General features: G+C 38.9%; 1 protein-coding gene across 2 annotated transcripts in view; it reads left to right on the forward strand.

The window, feature by feature from the left end:
- Window positions 1-18,336, forward strand: part of RECK (reversion inducing cysteine rich protein with kazal motifs) — a 76,186-nt gene extending 57,850 nt beyond the window's left edge. For both annotated transcript variants that reach the window (XM_068396002.1, XM_068396003.1), the window contains 7 exons: window positions 3,128-3,250; window positions 3,759-3,930; window positions 6,004-6,196; window positions 8,208-8,418; window positions 10,314-10,387; window positions 13,730-13,885; window positions 17,213-18,336. In XM_068396002.1, coding sequence (XP_068252103.1) covers window positions 3,128-3,250; window positions 3,759-3,930; window positions 6,004-6,196; window positions 8,208-8,418; window positions 10,314-10,387; window positions 13,730-13,885; window positions 17,213-17,428 — 1,145 coding nt within the window. In that variant the 3' untranslated portion in view covers window positions 17,429-18,336. The remainder of the gene's footprint in view (window positions 1-3,127; window positions 3,251-3,758; window positions 3,931-6,003; window positions 6,197-8,207; window positions 8,419-10,313; window positions 10,388-13,729; window positions 13,886-17,212) is intronic.
- The last annotated feature ends 918 nt before the right edge of the window (window positions 18,337-19,254 follow it).

Genomic DNA, 19,254 nt, shown 5'->3' on the forward strand with positions numbered 1-19,254 from the left:
TAGAGGGGCAGGATAACCTCCCTTGACCTGTTGGCCACACTCTTCCTAATGCACCCCAGGATACCATTGGCCTTCCTGGCCACAGGGGCACACTGCTGGCTCATGGTGAACTTCTTGTCCACCAGAACACCCAGGTCGTTCTCAGCAGAGCTGCTCTCCAGTATATCAGCCCCCAACCTGTATCAGTGCATGGGGTTATTCCTCCCAAGGTGCAGGACTGTACACTTGCCTTTGTTGAACTTCATGAGGTTCCTCTCCGCCCAGCTCTCCAGCCTGTCCAGGTCTCGCTGAATGGCAGCACAGCCTTCCGGTGTATCAGCTACCCCTCCCAGCTTTTATCATCAGCAAATTTGCTGAGTGTACACTCTGTTCCTTCATCCAGGTCATTGATGAATAAGTTAAACAGGACCGGGCCCAGTACTGACCCCTGGGGAACACCACTAGCCACAGGCCTCCAACGAGACTCAGCACCACTGATCACAACCCTCTGGGCTCTCGTTCAGCCAGTTCTCGATCCACCTCACTGTGCACTCATCTAACCCACGCTACCTGAGCTTTCCTATGAGGATGTTATGGGAGACAGTGTCAAAATACTTGCTGAAGTCGAGGTAGATAACATCTACTGCTCTCCCCTCATCTACCCAGCCAGTCATGTCGTCATAGAAGGCTATCAGATTGGTCAAGCATGATTTCCCCTTGGTGAATCCATGTTGACAACTTCTGATGACCTTCCCCACATGCTTAGAGATGGCATCCAGAATGAGCTGCTCCATCACCTTTCCAGGTGTCACAAAGATAATTTTCTGATTGTGAACCAAACCCTGAAATCATGAAAGAGTAGGTAATTGGGATATTTCTTTCTCTTAAAAGATACCAAGCAGAGCTAAATAATCAATTATACAATTATTTTCATTACTCAGGAAAGTCTGCCTGTAATGTTCCATGCATTTACAGCTTGTAATGTATTTTTTTTTAATTCATCCAAAGAGGGTAAAAGTCAGCCAAACATACTTAAAACTTACTTTTTATTGCCAAATTGGTACTATTTGTTCATGGAAGCAGAACACTGAAAACATCTTAACCTTAACAATGTATTTGATGGGCAGTTATAAGAAAGTATCTGGCAGAAGTAGATGCTTTTAAAATACAGTCATTAGCAAATATATTATTTATATGGTGACTGAAACCTTTTATAGAATCATAGAATGGTTTGGGGTGGAAGGGACCTTAAAGATCATCTAGTTCCAACCCCCCTGCCACAGGCAGGGACACCTTTCCTCTAGACCAGGTTGCTCAAAGCCTCATCCTAGCTGGTAAGTATTCAGTATTCAGTAAGTGCTGTCTATTAAAAAAAAAACAACAACAAAAACCCAAAAAAAACCACAACAAACAACCAAACAAACCACCACAAAACCCAAAACAGAAGCAGACAGCTTCCTCTCTTTTGCTATAGTTACTCATTAAGTATGTGTGGTGATTAAGACTCTATTATATAATAAAAGGTAAAAATTACTACATTCCAGATTCATTAGATGATGTATTGAAGCAAATAATTAAAAATTTATGGTCACCATATGAACTTTTTGTAGTGACTATATTTAATTGTTTTATATGTCAGTTGCAAAAAGCCAGGTTTAGTCATAAAATCTGAACTGTGGTTTTTAAACCCATTCTCTATAAACCAAACAACCCTGAATGCTTTATCTGAAGCTGGGTTTTTTTTTTGTTGCGAATTGGCTCCAGTTAATGAAGTGACTACTGATGAAGAGGGCAGTTTGCCGTGTGCACTCTTTGATGGTGAAAGCCAATAGTCTTGGAAAGTTTTCAAGTGGATCCTAAGTCAGTTACTCTTTAATCTGAAGAATCACCTAAGAGATCCTGTGTTTGGCATTACCTTCAGACCTTGGAAACTTTTCTTCTTCCCTGCTGACAAATTCGTTCTTCCTTGAGTAGTACTGAGTTTTAAACAGAGCTTTCTGTGCTACAGAGGCTTTCTCTCCCATCCCCTCTTCTTCTGCCATCGTTTGTTTAGGAGTACCTCTTCTGAATTGCTCAAATGCTGAGGATTTTCCTTGTGCCCCTGTAATATTTTTCAAAAATTCTAATCCTTAATCTCAACCCTTTGAAAAGAGATTAGAGAGAATTGCCTTATTTAGTAAGGCACAGTTACTCTTAGGTTTTCCTGAAGAGCTGTGTATTTGTTTTGTAGTCTTTAATAACCGATCTGGTTATCGATAGATTGGCTGTCACCAACATAGAATCATAGAATTGTTTAGGTTGGAAAAAACCTTTAAGAGCATCAAGTCCAACCATTAACCCAACACTGCCAAGTCCACCACTAAACCATGTCCCTAAGGACCACATATATATGACTTTTAAATACCTCCACCACTTCCACATGAATTGATTTTACCTAAAACATACAACACAGTGAAGGGCAGTCATATGGACAGTTCACAAAACCAAACTGGAATTGCTAAATTGAAGAAAAAATTCCCTAAGTTTGCAGTTTGAGTCTTAGATTCAGGTGTGGAAAAGTTACTGACTTATAAAATGCAAAAATTAGGCAGATTGCTCCATCCTTAAAAAGCAGCTGTGATGGTGTCAGTTGCCTCATTAAGGGCTTTCTTCCTTGTTTAACTAATTAATCAAAAACACATGTGAACAGACTTTTTCTTTAAATGAATAAAGCAAAACTTGAAATGTAAAAAAAGATAGAAATTTCAGTGAGAAAATTAAGTAACTGAAATTACTGGAACAATTAATAATGAAAATGTACTATCTATGTACTTTAGGACACAGCCTCAAGCTTCGCCAGGGGAGGTTCAGGTTGGACATTAGGAAGAATTTCTTTTCAGAAAGGGTCATTAGACATTGGAATGGGCTGCCCAGGGAGGTGGTGGAGTCACCATCTCTGGATGTGTTTAAGAAAAGACTGGACATGGCACTTAGTGCCGTGGTCTAGTTGACAGGGTGGTGTCAGGGCAACGGTTGGACTCGATGATCCCAGAGGTCTCTTCCAACCTGGTTGATTCTGATTCTGATTCTATGTAATACATATGAGTATATAGTCTTCTGGTATATTTGCATTAATTGTATTCATTTACTTAATTTCTTTTATTTTAAGGCCATGGAACGTCCTTTAATATAGATTGTAATGTCTGTTCATGTTTTGCTGGAAACTTGATATGTTCTACACGTCAGTGTCTAACTGAGCATAGTTCAGAAGATGAACGTCGCAAGTTTACAGGTAACTTTCCAAACTATGGAAACTGTAAGCTTAATATTCTTAGAGCGAGGATTAGCTTCTAAATTCTTTCTACACTATTAATGGAAAATACCTGAAAATGTGTTGTTCATACGTTCTTTTAAGTATTTGTTTTTCTCATGTCCAACCTGCACTTCAGAAAAAACACGTACCTTTAAAAAAAAAAAAATCAGTACTGAAAAATAAAACCTTGGGTAATATGTAAAAATAGGTAGAGACAGGGTAATGCCACTGGGGACAAGAGATAAGGAAAAAATGGAGAAAGCTTAGTAGAATCAGCAAGGAGGCAGGGCACAAACTTCCCTTCCTACTACTCCTAAGTGAAGGTGTGCTACGGCATTGCTAAATTACAGGAGGGAGGAAGTGGCTGAAGATGTGGCACATCTTTGCATTTACTGGAAGGCAAAGATATTTTACTGACCCCTTGTGTATCTTCTGTCATAGAAAATAAGTGTGCACCAAATTCCTGTTTTGTGTGTTGCTTTTACAGGTTTACCATGTAACTGTGTGGATCAGTTTGTACCAGTATGTGGTCAAAACGGACGCACGTATCCAAGTGCGTGTATAGCTCGTTGTGTTGGGCTCCAGGACAATCAATTTGAATTTGGATCATGCATTTCCAAGGATCCTTGTAACCCTAACCCTTGTAATAAAAACCAGAGGTAAAAGCAGAATATGTTTTTAAGCTTTTCTTTGGCATCTTCTACTCGTAAAGCAGATTTACTTTTTCTTTGAATGTGTTGTATATTGTAGTAATGTCCTACTTCTGCGATACTCCAATAAAAATAACTCTTTGAAGCAGCTACTTTTTAATTATCATAGTTAGTAATGGACTGTAATGACTGCCAATTCATGGTTCCATTTTTGTAGTGCTATATCATTTAAATTCATTATGCAGATCTCAGTTTTAGCAATAAAAGAGAATTGATGAGTGAAAGTGAGAGAAAAGTGATTCTCTCACTTATAAAAGTGGGAGAATCAAATTTTGTTGAAATGGCTATAAGGGTCATTTTACTACTTTGTTTCACACTTCTAGTAGTTAAAAAAAAAACACCTACCTGAATTCAAGTCTTGGAGTCAGTCTTGCTTATTCAGTCAGTAATCTGGGCTTTTTAACTAAAATACAAAAATATCGATCACTCTGGAACACTTGAGTTTCTGTTAATTAGATTGATATCTTGGGAAAACTATGTCTGTACAATCTCTGTTTTTTCAATGTCAGAAAAAGCAAAATCTGTACAGACAACCATTAAAACAAAAATATGCTCTGGACTAGTGTCAGGAGAAAAGAAAAGCTGACCTTTCTTACAGAAATCAAAAGTCTGTGGCTCATAATACTGGTCTCTGTCTTCAATTTTCTCAGTGTTGTGCAATACTGCAGTCTCCTTTGAATTTGTACATTTTTCTGTTTTGAAAGAAAGCCACCATAAGAAGTTGTGTAACAGTGTGCTTTCATGAAAACTGATTGTAACAATTTTATTTTTTTCCTTTTTCTGCACTTTAAATGCCTTGATGCACAAAACTGCAGAGAAAACACGGTAGTTTTGTAGCTGTAATAGCCATTATGGCATTGAAAATTGGAATTTCAAAGCTGCATTGTGGGTATACGCTTTTTACCTTTTATATTTTTAATTTGGAAAGTATAGAGAGGTTTTCAGCTTTACAGAATAACTGTTATGCTTAGCACCTCAACTTGTAGTTTCAGTGAAGGACTGTACACAGTCAGTTTGATAACGTAGCGTAAACTAAACATGTTCATTTTAAAACGTCTCTGAAGTGCTTAGAATCTATTTAAGATGTTACGTTCCACTTGTAAAGGGTTAAAATCCCTAATATAAAAGGAAAATGTGTAATGCATAGGACAGCAGCACTCAGAGAGAGTAAGGACGTGTTGTACATAATCCAGTGGTGGCATTGTTGTCATTTATGGAAGGAGGAGATTGTTAAAAAAGCCATTTGACCTTTCATCAGTCTATTCATCAAACTATTGTCTGGCTTTTCTCTAGCAGAGGGACGTCTTCAGGGCATATGGCAAATGTTTTGTGGGTAAGACCATGGAAGGTACATATTTAATATAAAGGGGAAAGAATTTCTGCTATTTATTGCTCTTTACTTATCTGTGAAGGCTTGAGAGGGATGACATGCCAAAAAAGCAAACTGTGTTAATACTAGATTTTTCCATTTGTTTGCAGTCATCCCAAAGATTGGATGTGATATGATATACTGAACCTACAAAGCTAGAATCCAGTTAGGTATTTGTAATTGAAACCATATAATCTTGTAAGTCTTGTTTTCACTGCCTTCTCGAGGAAGGGTGAGGCTAGACCTTTGCAATAAAATCTTTTTCTCTTGCAGTTCACTGTTCTCAATTTTTCTCTAGTTTTCCTTAAATATGCATTTTCAAAATGAAGCTTGGGAGTAGGTAAGAAGTTTATCCAAGGCTTTTTCGAAAATCCATTGAAAAATACTTGGTAAAAGAATAATTTTAATGGAAACTGCAGTTGTGTTCACATACATTGACTAAACATGGTGTGAACCAGTCCCAGGTTTGTGATAAGACCTGAAATTGGCTGTTCAGAATGTTTTATCACTTGTATTTTCTGCAGGTTTGCTGAACCATGGTTAGCTCTAAAGCACTGGAGAAGATTTCACTGAAAATATTTTCCCTGAATATTTTGAGACTTAAAAAAAAAAAATCCTGTGACATGATATGAAATTATTATTTCTTTATGCAGGTGCATACCAAAGAAACAAGTTTGCTTGACTAGTTTTGGAAAGTTTGAATGTAGCCAGCATGAATGTGTGCCAAGGCAGTTAAATTGTGACCAGACACGGGATCCTGTTTGTGACACAGACAATGTGGAATACAGTAACTTGTGTACTTTGTACCAAAAAGGAAAAAGTTTAGCATACCGAGGACCATGCCAGGTAGGAAGTGGTTCTAGAAATAAATATCAAATCTTCTTTGTTCTTTGATATTCAACTTCGCAATATTCTGGTTTTTTTGCAATATTCTGGTTTTTTATAGCTTACAAAATCTTTTCATTGAAAGTAATCCTTTAAAAATGTAAGTTTAACTAGTATAAAAAATACTCTTCACAAAACTATATTTAGAATTCTGTGAAGTGCTTCTCTGCTTTAGTTAACAGTTGTCTCAAAACCAATCAAAAGCTTTACTTATGCTTTCTTGGGATAATACTCTGATATTTACATTAAGTCTTCCTATATTTTTCACTATTAAAGCTTGCATTGAGATATGTTTGCAGTAATTAGTGCAGTTCCTTGGTTAGTTACATGCTAGTTTGTACCAATTTGAACTTGTTTTAAATAAAAATTAATGCCTGGTCATAGGAAGTCTTTAGCATTTCGTGTGATTGTGCCCCAAGTTCACCAGGTTCATTGTTCAGGATCTATTTACACCTAAGTTTTGTTGGAGACTAGGCAGTCTGTAATATTTTCTTTAGTTAGTCTGGATTGGATTATTCTTCATATTAATGGCTGAGAGGTTGTGGAGTCTCCTTCTCTGGAGACATTCAAAACCCGCCTGGACGCGTTCCTGTGTGACATGATCTAGGTAATCCTGCTCCGGCAGGGGGATTGGACTAGATGATCTTTCGAGGTCCCTTCCAATCCCTAACATTCTGTGATTCTGTGATTATTCCCTGAGAAGGATTAGGATTAGGTTTAGTTCTTCCATCTCACCGCTCCCTACAGAGTTGGTAGACAAGCTATTTCGATGGCTTTACAAGAAAAGTCAGGAGCTGCTCTTTTCAAAGTTGCTGGCTTTGCCATTGGTAGGCTGTTCATCTCCAGGGTTTTTTCTCAAATGATGAAGATTAATTTGAGACCTTCTCTTGGTCTCAACTGATGGATATTCTTAGAAGTACAGAACATTTTTTCAGGGTTTTTCTGTATTATAAACACTATTGCTCTTTTAACCCACTTTTAGTTTCTGCCTTTCTGTCTTTATACCTTCTTTTTCTTGCCCTTTTTCAGCAACCTCGTTAAGTACAGATAATTCTTCTCATTGCACATCAGATATCTCATGAGATACTCAGAGAATGTTCAACCCTTGAACAGTAAGAATCAAAGGAATATTGCATGGCTGTTTTCTTTCTCCAGCAGTTATATGGTTGTATCCATGTTCACGAAGTCTTTGACACTGGTAGCTTTAAGTTTTCACTCTTGTGAAAATATATGGACTAATATATGTGCACAGGCCAGACAGGAAGAAACTATATTACAATTTTCTTTGATTTTTACATGTGTATGAATCAAATGACATGCTAGATATGTTTTTCTGAGAGAAAATGGACACAATAAATATATTTTTATAGATGTAAAGGTCTCAATAAGAAATATATTTTTGACAGAGGTGTCTAGTAATGGATTTTATTCTTTTGAAGTAAATGTATACATTTAGCTTCTCAAATGTGTTAGAAATGCATGCACACACATACTAAATTTTAAGAACACAAAACCACACTGAGATGAATGAATAAGTCATTAAAATATTAATTAATACTACACTAGCAAATATTAATAAACTGATTTTATTAATAAAATATTTTATTACATAATAAAAATGTAATAATTTTAAATTTAATTCATTTAATAAGTAAGTTAATTAAAATGACATGGTCATTTTATTTAAGCATTAGCACAGAACAAAAATTGTTGTTTCCCAGAACACATCTTATTGTACATTTCTCAGATTCCAACTTACATTTTCCTGTCACCTTGTTTAAGTACTTATTCTTTGCATTACCCATTCATAAACTGACAGGTTATTTATTCTAGATTTCCTACTTTTATGAATGTTTGACAATATTAGCAGCAAATTCCCATTAACTTTGTTTTGTCCTAATGTTAAAACCACTCTGAAGTTGTGTCTGCAGCATGAACAAATTGATCTTTGAAACATTTCTGTGTTTTCCAGCCGTTTTGCAAATCAGTGGAACCTGTATGTGGACACAACGGAGAAACCTACAGCAGCGTCTGTGCTGCATATTCCGACCGCGTGGCTGTTGACTATTACGGGCACTGCCAGGCTGTAGGTGTTCTCTCAGACTACGGTTTCCATACAGAGTGTGCCTTTGTTAAATGTCCCCAGCTTTCTGCTACTGGCTGCAAACCGGTTGTTGCACCAGGTATGTTAATTCGTTGTTGAAGTTTACTACGGATAGGAGAGAGTCCCCAGGCTATGTGTATAAATAGCTGTATTTCTGGAACAAAACTTATGCTTTAAAATATTATATTCCATAATGTCTTAGAGACATCTAAGAGAAAGGATGAAGTTGAGATCTTTCCTTAGGGCTAGAACAAGCCAGTATCAGGACTCAGCCCAGCAATCGTCCCTCTGTACTCGGCACTGGTGAGGCCGCACCTTGAATCCTGTGTCCAGTTCTGGGCCCCGCACTTCAAGAAAGATGTTGAGGTGTTGGAGCGAGTCCAGAGGAGGGCGACCAAGCTGGTGAAGGGTCTGGAGGGTCTGACCTACGAGGAACGGCTGTGGGAGCTGGGGTTGTTTAGCCTGGAGAAGAGGAGGCTCAGAGGTGACCTTATTGCAGTCTACAACTACCTGAAGGGAGGTTGTAGTGAAGTGGGAGTCGGCCTCTTCTCCCAGGCAACTAGCGATAGGACAAGAGGACATAGCCTCAAGCTTCGCCAGGGGAGGTTCAGGTTGGACATTAGGAAGAATTTCTTTTCAGAAAGGGTTATTAGACATTGGAATTGGGCTGCCCAGGGAGGTGGTGGAGTCACCATCTCTGGATGTGTTTAAGAAAAGACTGGACATAGCACTTAGTGCCATGGTCTAGTTGACAGGGGGGTGTCAGGGCAGCGGTTGGACTCGATGATCCCAGAGGGCTCTTCCAACCTGGCTGATTCTGTGATTCTGTGATAATTCTGAAGTGGAAAGGCCTTGGCTTTAGGAGTCACGCTCCTTCGGTCTTCAGAAACTTGCAGCTGCACCCATAGGACTGGTTTGGGAGAAACGAAGGAGCTCTGTGGTGTCTAGGGCAGAATGTCACTGGGAATCAGATGAGTAATTTTTCGGAAGTGGCAGCACAGATACCACACTGGAATGCCAAACTGTCATCAGAGTAGAGTTCCCAGAAGACCAAAGATGATATTTAATTAGAAGACAGAGTAAGATACCATATGTATTTACAGTACTGTGAAAGAGGAAGGCAGTAGGAATAGTTTTGCAGTTGTGCTGTTTTGAACTGTTTTTTTTATTGTTTTCACAAATACTTCCTTTATGAAACAGTAACTGATCACAGGTAATACACAGAGCAAGGAAAGCTCAGTTTTTAAAAAGAAACAGTTTTATGCTTTTTTCTCATTCACTAGTTTGAAAAAGGGTCTTTGTGCTTTGGTGTTACATGTAATATTACCAAAGTCACTCTGTGAATGTGAATTATATACAATAAGTGGGCAGGGTGAATTAAATATACAGTCATGGGTAGAAACTTGAAACATTAGCCCTTTGGTTTCTGAGATGGTGAGGAAAAACAGTAGGAGAAATATGACATGCTTCTGTGTTAAACACGAATCCGTCAGACAAGTCCCTTTTCCTGCCTTATTATATAAAGATTCTAAGCTCCAACGTGGTATAACTGCATAAATTAATGTTTGCTGTGTGCATAATTGCTTCTGTCATGTCCTAGCTATTTCAGCTCCTGAAATTCATCATTTCTGTATTTGCATATGCATGCATCCATACAAAGCCTTGGCTTGTTACACAAAGTGCCTGTGGGCTTTAGCTTGCAATAATGCATCATCTTGAAACAAATGAAAATTCATCTTGTTGCTTCATGTTGATAGTAGTAAATGTGTGTTGAAAGGTGACTGCCTTTGCATTACAAATGTTTTCAACATCAAAAAATCTTAGAAATTATGCAATTCTGCTATCAAATTGAACCACTTTGCTGTGGTAGTTTTGCTGTTTTCATTCTCAGTTAACGTTCAACTTTTGACTTCTGCTTACTTAAAAGTGAAAAGACTATTTGCTTTTATTGCTGAGATTTTTTTATTCACGTAGGAGCCTGCTGTCCACTATGTGCTGGAATGCTGAGAATCTTATATGACAAAGACAAGCTGGATACTTTTGCAAGGGTAAACAGTTTAATCATGCCTTATGTTAAATGGTACATGGAAAAGTCAAGTTACTGTATACTCTCTCCTGAAAAGTTTACACATTATAAAACCAATTATTTTTCAGTAGGTAGCGTGTGATTTGGTTTTTTTCTTTATACTGTTTATACTTTATTTCTTAATATCAGGTATAGAAATTGAATTACCATGCAAAGCAGAACAGAATTAAAATAGGCAGAAAGAAGCACATTCAGGTTTGCAGTTTAAATGACTTGTAACAGTAACTCTTTGATATGGGAACTGCATCTCTCTCCTTGTAGTAATACAGTGTATATTTGTTATTTATGGCTTTTTTGTTAAGATTATTCTGCTAGCTCACTATTTCCTAATGTAGGTAACTTAGTTCTGACATTGTCTTATGTTTAAATTGGATTGGTTTATACTCTTTGGGTTATCTCTATAGTTGTCACTGATTTTGTTGCTCATCAGCTAAAATGTGGGATTTTAATTTAACATCTCCCTAAGTTAGACACCAGCTTCCTTCATTGCTGCTTTTGAAAACCTCCAGTGTAAGATGGATCTTCTGATGTTGATTGTCTGTCGCTGAACACAACATACTACGCCCAGACTCCCCATGTGGTGTATAAAAGGATTGCACTTTATTGACCCCTGCTTTTGTGCTTCAGTATATGAAACAGAGCAGAACGCTTGATTTTTGGCACGACATCACACAAAATAGAGTAATGTGATGATCATGCCTGGTGAAGCAAAACAATTCATGTTTGCATCTGCACATGATTTTCATTTTTTTAAATATCAAGAAGAGAATTTCACCAAAACAGTGTAAAATTACGTTAACCTGTTTATATGTTTAGAAGTAGAGATAATTAGCTGCGATTGTAAAAACACAGAAAAATTTAGCTTGAACATGACCCCTGGAGATCATCTAGTCCAACCCTCTGCTCAAAGCAAGGTTAACTCCAGTTAGATCAGCTTGGCCAGCTGAGTTTTTAAAACCTCCAGGAGTGGAGATTCCACAAGCTGAATGCTGCTGGACTCTCCAGTTTGTCTGTGTGGCCTCGGGGTGGGGTGGACACATCAATAAAGGGAAACGATGACTTCTGCTGGCTCTGTTCGTGCTGTTGCAGCCCAGTGTGTGGTTGGCTTCATCTCAAGGGTGTGCTGCTTGTTGATGTTCTGCTGATTATCTCTCTGAGATTTTGTGTATCTGTGCATTGACTGATTTTCCTGAGTAACAGTGTCTGTTAGGTCACGGCTGCATCCTGGAATGTCTTCCAGTTGTCATCTCTACTGGTACCAGGGACACGGTGACCACTGCAGCTTTTAAGTCCATACATTACAACATGTGGCTGTGAAGAAGAATTTTTAGTTTTAGTTAGAAGGCAGCTTTCTAGTTAAAGAAATTTATTGAACTTACTCAAGCAGTTATCCAAGTAGTTGGTGATAACTCCTCTCACCTATTAGGTACCCTAATACCTGGATTAGGGTACTTATTTTTCCTTCTTTCCCCCCCCCCTCTCTTTTTTCTTCCCTTTGTCACCACAGTGTTGCCGACTTTCTCTTCTTTTGCTGACCTAGCACCACAATACACAGTCTCCAAGTTTTCAGAACTCATATATATAAATATATCTTATCTTTACATTTAAAACACGTGATCTCTCAAACATTCAAGTCGGCATTCTCTTAGCACGTACTAGAAATTACAGAAGTTTGACTGAAGCTCTCTCCTTGGGAAACTTCAGTCAGGGGTCATCCAATAAGCCTCCTGAGATGATCTCTAAGTGGTCACAGCCACCTGGAGACTGCCTGGTGTGACACTACCTGTGCATAGAGAGTTAGAAGCTCTATGCCTGTGTTACTCATATCTCCTAATAATACAACAGAAAATGCCCAACTCTGTATTTGAGTAGATTTGATACTTTTGTCATCTGTATGAAATTAATGTTAACAACATTGATCTCCTCTGATTCCATCAATAAAACTATAGGATTGAGGTGCAGCTCTTGCTCTTGACGGTGTACGTATACATACAGTGTATACATCCGTTGTACTGGGGATGGTTAAGTCTCAGACAGATGGAATCGTTGCTAGAAATGCCAGCATACACTAACCAACCCAAGAGGGCAAGGAGTAGTAATGCCTATTTTAGTTCAGACAGGTGGTTCATATGAGAAAAAACTGCTTCAATTACTGAAGAGTTCCATGAGTCTGACTTTCCACCCCACCTCAGGCCCCCAGCCTGTTTTGGAAAGATAGCACGAAACAACAGTCAGCAGCTACGCAGAGCGAAGAAACATTCGAGATCAGCTAAAATTCTAATCTAATCTACTAGATTTCTAATCTAAGACATTAAAATCCAAGTTTGACACTATCAATCAGTCATCCTTAAAGTATCCATGTGCTTCTGGTTTAAGACTGTTTGAACAGGGTTTGCTGATCAGTCAGCATGTCAGACTACATTTTAATGGGGCTATGACAAGGAAATCCCTCAGATCTGGTAAAAGTAGCGTTGTGTGACACCTTGAAAATCTGATTCATGTCATCTACTTAGATTTCCATTTGTTAAGGTCCTGTACCAGTGGTCTTAAAAGAAACAAAGCTACAGTAGGATGGATTTCTTGCAGCTAAAGCTAGAAAACAGAACGCAACAGAATGACCAGAAGTCACAAGGGAAGTATTTGTGTTGGTGTCTATACTGTTCAACACATCCAGAAGTGACCTGGAAAAAAGCTGAAAAACCTTTAAGGTGTGTTAGTCCTTCAACAGACTGAGCACCTACAATCCAGTTATTGTTTGTCAGATATAGACAGCAGAACAGAGATAAGAATTTTAAGAGAATAATACATGTACCTGGTAGTTATGTAGTGATCTTGAAATGTCACATGTTCCCATCTATACAGACATATATCTGTCTTTACAAAGCCAGAGCTCTTCATTTCTGGTGGCTCTTGGGACAGGTTCTGTGATGGTAAAGGAGTGCCAGCTGGCAGGGCTGCTCTGCCTCTTGTTTCCCAGCGTGCAAGTCCAAGCCGCTGTAACAAATAACCATTTACATTATTTTGAGGTATGTGATACATATAGACACTAACCATGAAGGTGGAGAACAACACATATCAAAACCATGGTTAATTTAAGAAGTAATCATTTTTTCCTCTTCTTCCTTTCACTTTTTTAATGTTTTTGGGCGTTTGGTTCTCGGGGTTTTTTGCTAGACATTAGAACTGAGTAGTTGAATGGCTGAAACAAATTCTCTGGCATGACATCAAGTTATTAAAACTGGAGAGGATAAATGTAATTTTGCATAATATCACCTAATCCACAAAGTTCTTTGTTTTCTTCCAGGTAACAAATAAAAAGCCTATAACAGTACTTGACATACTTGAAAAAATCCGCCTGCATGTCTCAGTGCCGCAGTGTGATGTGTTTGGATACTTAAGCATAGAATCTGAAATTGTGATTCTCATCATTCCTGTGGATCAGAACCCCAAACCATTGCAGGTAGACTGTGTTATTATTTTGCTTACCCAGCATGGATTTACTTCATTTTTATATGTGTACAATTTACTATTTTCAATATAAAATTTTATATTGAAATAAATATAATTTTTTTAAATATATATAAATTTAAAATAATGCATTTTCCTGTGTACTGAATACATGGGGATTTCTCTAGTGACTCAAATCTGAATAGCTGGTATTAGGGATGGTAAAATGTGTCTTGAGAATCCTGCTTTTCTGATAAGAGGCTTTTGAGTGTGGGTAATTAGAGGGGGGAAGTGAAGGATGGCCAAGGACAGAGTAGTAGGATCTTTCTTTTAAAATTAATGAACGCAGAACCCTCAACTTTCTACAGCTAAAATAACAGAAAATATAAACTGATGAAAATAAATAAATTACTGCGTGACCTCTTAAATTAATATTAATTGCATATTCATTTGTATATTAAATACATACTTGCATATGAAATGGTACTCCTTTGTCTCTGGTGTCAGGGTTAAAAGTAGATTGAAGTGTATGTGATATTAGGCTGAAGCACAGCCTAATTAATCATATTAATACATTGTGCACGTCTTGATGTTAAGCAGTAGTTCATACCAAAGAGAATCTGTTGATACTATTCTGAGACTATCCTGGTTTTGATGTTCCTTTCCACTTCATGGTAAAAAGTGCTGGGAGATTCTCAAAATGCTATTAAAACAGAATCACAGAATCACAGAATCAATCAGGTTGGAAGAGACCTCTGGGATCATCGAGTCCAACCGTTGCCCTGACACCACCCTGTCAACTAGACCATGGCACTAAATGCCATGGCCAGTCTTTTCTTAAACACATCCAGAGATGGTGACTCCACCACCTCCCTGGGCAGCCCATTCCAATGGCTAATAACCCTTTCTGAAAAGAAATTCTTCCTAATGTCCATCCTGAACCTCCCCTGGCGAAGCTTGAGGCTGTGTCCTCTTGTCCTATCACTAGTTGCCTGGGAGAAGAGGCCGACTCCCACTTCACTACAACCTCCCTTCAGGTGGTTGTAGACTGCAATAAGGTCACCTCTGAGCCTCCTTCAGGCTAAACAACCCCAGCTCCCTCAACCGTTCCTCGGAGGTCAGACCCTCCAGACCCTTCACCAGCTTGGTCACCCAGCTTAAAAAGGAAATAACATTCCAATAAGTTGCCCAGCTTGTTGTGTCATAGCTAGCTCATGCTAGCAAATAAAAACCTCACGCTCACAGTACTAAATTCTAAAGGTAAATCAACAAATGCAGCTCCAAGTTCTTACAGTATTTTCTTAGGAACAGTTCAGAGCAACAGAAGCAAGGCTTTGGCTCTGTATTGCATTATTATTGTCTTGGAGCTGTTGCTTCAGTTTTACTTGCTGCTTGTTAACCTGTGCAAGACCAGTGAGGATATCTTCTTCCTATTAAAAGGAACGTAATTCCTTGCCATTTTATAGTTGTCTCTAATGGTCTTGCCTGGCCCTGCTGACAGCACTTTATAACGAAGTCCCTTTGCAGATTAGGTGCTCTGACTAGTTCATTCTGTTACCTGACATGTTGATGTGTACTAGTGTCAAAAAGGAAGGGGAAAGAAAGCCTGCCCACGGTCTCTCTCTTATCTTCCACAATACAAACAGAATTCAGGCAGGTTCATTTCCTTGTTGTTTATTTTATATCTATGGCTGCTTCCCATTTCCATTGCATTTCTACAGTCTAATTTTGCATGCTCAGTATTACTTCTGGGATGGGCTGAAGTTACGGTGTAGTGTGAGGGGCCAGAATCACTGCCATAAACTTTGCAAGCTGCAGTATCTAATAGGGTAGTTGTTTCTCAGGCAGATATATTGTCCCTCTGTACTCAGCACTGGTGAGGCTGCACCTTGAATCCTGTGTCCAGTTCTGGGCCCCGCACTTCAAGAGAGATGTTGAGGTGTTGGAGCGAGTCCAGAGGAGGGCGACCAAACTGGTGAAGGGTCTGGAGGGTCTAACCTCCGAGGAACGGCTGAGGGAGCTGGGGTTGTTTAGCCTGGAGAAGAGGAGGCTCAGAGGTGACCTTATTGCAGTCTACAACTACCTGAAGGGAGGTTGTAGTGAAGTGGGAGTAGGCCTCTTCTCCCAGGCAACTAGCGATAGGACAAGAGGACACAGCCTCAAGCTTCGCCAGGGGAGGTTCAGGTTGGACATTAGGAAGAATTTCTTTTCAGAAAGGGTTATTAGACATTGGAATGGGCTGCCCAGGGAGGTGGTGGAGTCACCATCTCTGGATGTGTTTAAGAAAAGACTGGACATGGCACTTAGTGCCATGGTCTAGTTGACAGGGTGGAGTCAGGGCAACGGTTGGATTCGATGATCCCAGAGGTCTCTTCCAACCTGGTTGATTCTGTGATTCTGTGATATTTTGCTTGCCCATGCTATGGGAGCAACCCTGTTATGTGCAACTCAGCTCCAACTTATGTCTCCTCCTTTAGCAGAAATACCCCAAAATGTTGCCAGGACTTAGGAAACAAGGTCTTGAGCCTTGCCAATCTGGTCAGCTCTCACTCCATCTGTAGCAGGTGCTGTCAGGCTCCTGGGGAGAGGAGGACTCTCTGATTTCAGAGAGGCCACCTGAAACCAGGGAGGAGCTGCTTACCTCACTGGTGACACCTGTTGCTGAGCTAGAAGTTCCTCAACTTTCAAAGCCTTGGGCATCCAGATATTAAGTTTGTCCATTTAAAACTTCACCAGAGGCAGCTTCCAAAGCTGTTAAAGAGACTTAGTACTAAACTGATTCCTGGGTTGCAGCAGAAGGTAAGGTGGAAGAAATGGATTTTCTAACATAAATTCATAATTATCATGTCAGTGGGGGAATGGAAACCTGGGTTTTCTCAGGTTTTCCTATTACTTCCATTCTTCTCTTCCCTTCCCATAAAAGAAATCAGTTTTCCCTGATTGGGAATAAAAGGCCCAACAAGTAGAAAATCCTGTTGCAGACTTCAAGGCACTATCTTGGTCCATCAGGAAGGAAGTAATCAGTTTTAGAGGTACTTTAGTTATAATTTACTGTGAACTTTTTGGCATCAACATTCAAAACACATCACCCACGATAACTTGTAAGTAGCTTCTTCCCTTTTGCTGCTACTCAGGGCTTCCACGCTAGTTTTCATAGGACCAAAATCTATGATAAAAGCTCCAATATGTTTTCTAAGAAATACTCCTAAAAATTATAAAGATCTTACGTGCTGATGGGAGTAACTCAGATTTTCGTTCCTGAATTTTGCTATCTAGCAACATTTTTGCACTGGCATTTTACATGGCAAGAAGAGAAATATTAACTTTTTTTTTTCCTTAGATTGAAGCCTGCAATAAAGAAGCAGAAAAGATAGAGTCACTGATAAATTCAGACAGTCCAACGTTAGCATCACACGTCCCGCTGTCAGCTCTAATTGCATCTCAAGTACAAGTTTCATTTAGCATTTCTTCTCCTTCTGTTCAAGTGGTGCCTGTTCTGCACTCCCTGTTCATAAGCCTTTTATTCACCTTGTCAGGATTAATATATTATATATAACTGCTTAGGAAATATGCATGAGTATTGTGGTGTTTTATATTGTGAAGGACATTCAGAATTGTTGATCACTGAACCAGAAAACAAAAATTGTAGAAGTTTTGAAGAATATTTTTCAATGAAGAACTGAAAGTATTTGGAATAATGTGAAAAGATGATTCTTTTATTCATTACTGACTGTTTCAGTACAATTATTGTTCTCCATTCATCTTGGAAACATAAAAATACTCTGGAAGGTTCTGACATTATGGATTTATGATTTTTTCAAGAAGGGATCTTATGGGGTTCTTCTCAGCAATGAACAAAATAGTGTTTTGAGTTTACTGAAGAATGTCAATTTTATATTATTCAGCTGCATATCAGTGACAACAAAAAGCATGCACCTATTTTAAACATCATTTTTGGAAGAAACAAATTGCTGCTACTTAATTACCTTACCAAAAATTTAAGAGTTTATTCTCATGTAAATATACTTTCATATTTTATTATGAAGAAAACTAACTAGCCCTGGGCCTATTTCAGTAGACATCTTTACTTGGACTAGTGAAGATTTGCAGGACATTGGGCTCAATGCTTGTAAAATGACAATCAAGCTCTATACTAGTAGCTGACTTCAATGAAGAAATATGTTCTTTTTATAGTTTTGTACATTTCAGAATCTCATATTGGATGCAAAATTATAAAGAATCTCAGTATCTATATTTAAGTGCCATTTAAAATATTGCAGTATTTGCATGTTATCTAATGAAATTTATACTTTAAATGTTTATACAAACAGTATGTTTTATTACTTACTGTATTTTATGCACCTGACCTTAGCCTACATGAAGTATTTTATATCAGTATTACGATAGCCAACTTTTGAAGTATATAAAAACTTATTTTTGCCAAAATGCTGAACTTTGAAAGAAAGCACTGAAAACTTTTTGAACATGTATGTTGTTGTAGCATGTTTGTAGCAATTATTTTCTGCTAAATCTTTTAAATGCAAAAGTATTAAAGCTTTTTATTTTAATAAAACATTTTGTCATGTGTCCTTCTATACAAATGCATGTAATTTTCTAGAATTCTGCAATACAGCGTGTATTTTTCTTCCTCTCACAAATCAACACTTACTTAAACCGAACTGCAATTACATACAGAATCACAGAATCACAGAATGTTAGGGATTGGAAGGGACCTCGAAATATCATCTAGTCCAATCCCCCTGCCAGAGCAGGATTACCTAGATCATGTCACACAGGAATGTGTCCAGGCGGGTTTTGAATGTCTCCAGAGAAGGAGACTCCACAACCTCTCTGGGCAGCCTGTTCCAGTGTTCGGTCACCCTCACTGTAAAGAAGTTTTTCCTCATATTTATGTGGAACCTCCTGGGTTCCAGCTTGCACCCATTGCCCCTCGTCCTGTCAAGGGATGTCACTGAGAAGAGCCTGGCTCCATCCTCATGACGCTTGCCCTTTACATATTTATAACCATTAATGAGGTCACCCCTCAGTCTCCTCTTCTCTAAGCTAAAGAGACCCAGCTCCCTCAGCCTCTCCTCATAAGGGAGATGTTCCACCCCCTTAATCATCTTCGTGGCTCTGCGCTGGACTCTCTCTAGCAGTTCCCTGTCCTTCTTGAACTGAGGGGCCCAGAACTGGACACAATATTCCAGATGCGGCCTCACCAGGGCAGAGTAGAGGGGGAGGAGAACCTCTCTTGACCTGCTAACCACACCCCTTCTAATACACCCCAGGATGCCATTGGCCTTCTTGGCCACAAGGGCACATTGCTGGCTCATGGTCATCCTGCTGTCCACTAGGACCCCCAGGTCCCTTTCCCCTACG

The sequence above is a fragment of the Nyctibius grandis genome, chromosome 3 (genome assembly GCF_013368605.1).
Source record: "Nyctibius grandis isolate bNycGra1 chromosome 3, bNycGra1.pri, whole genome shotgun sequence".
NCBI classification, from domain to species: domain Eukaryota; kingdom Metazoa; phylum Chordata; class Aves; order Nyctibiiformes; family Nyctibiidae; genus Nyctibius; species Nyctibius grandis.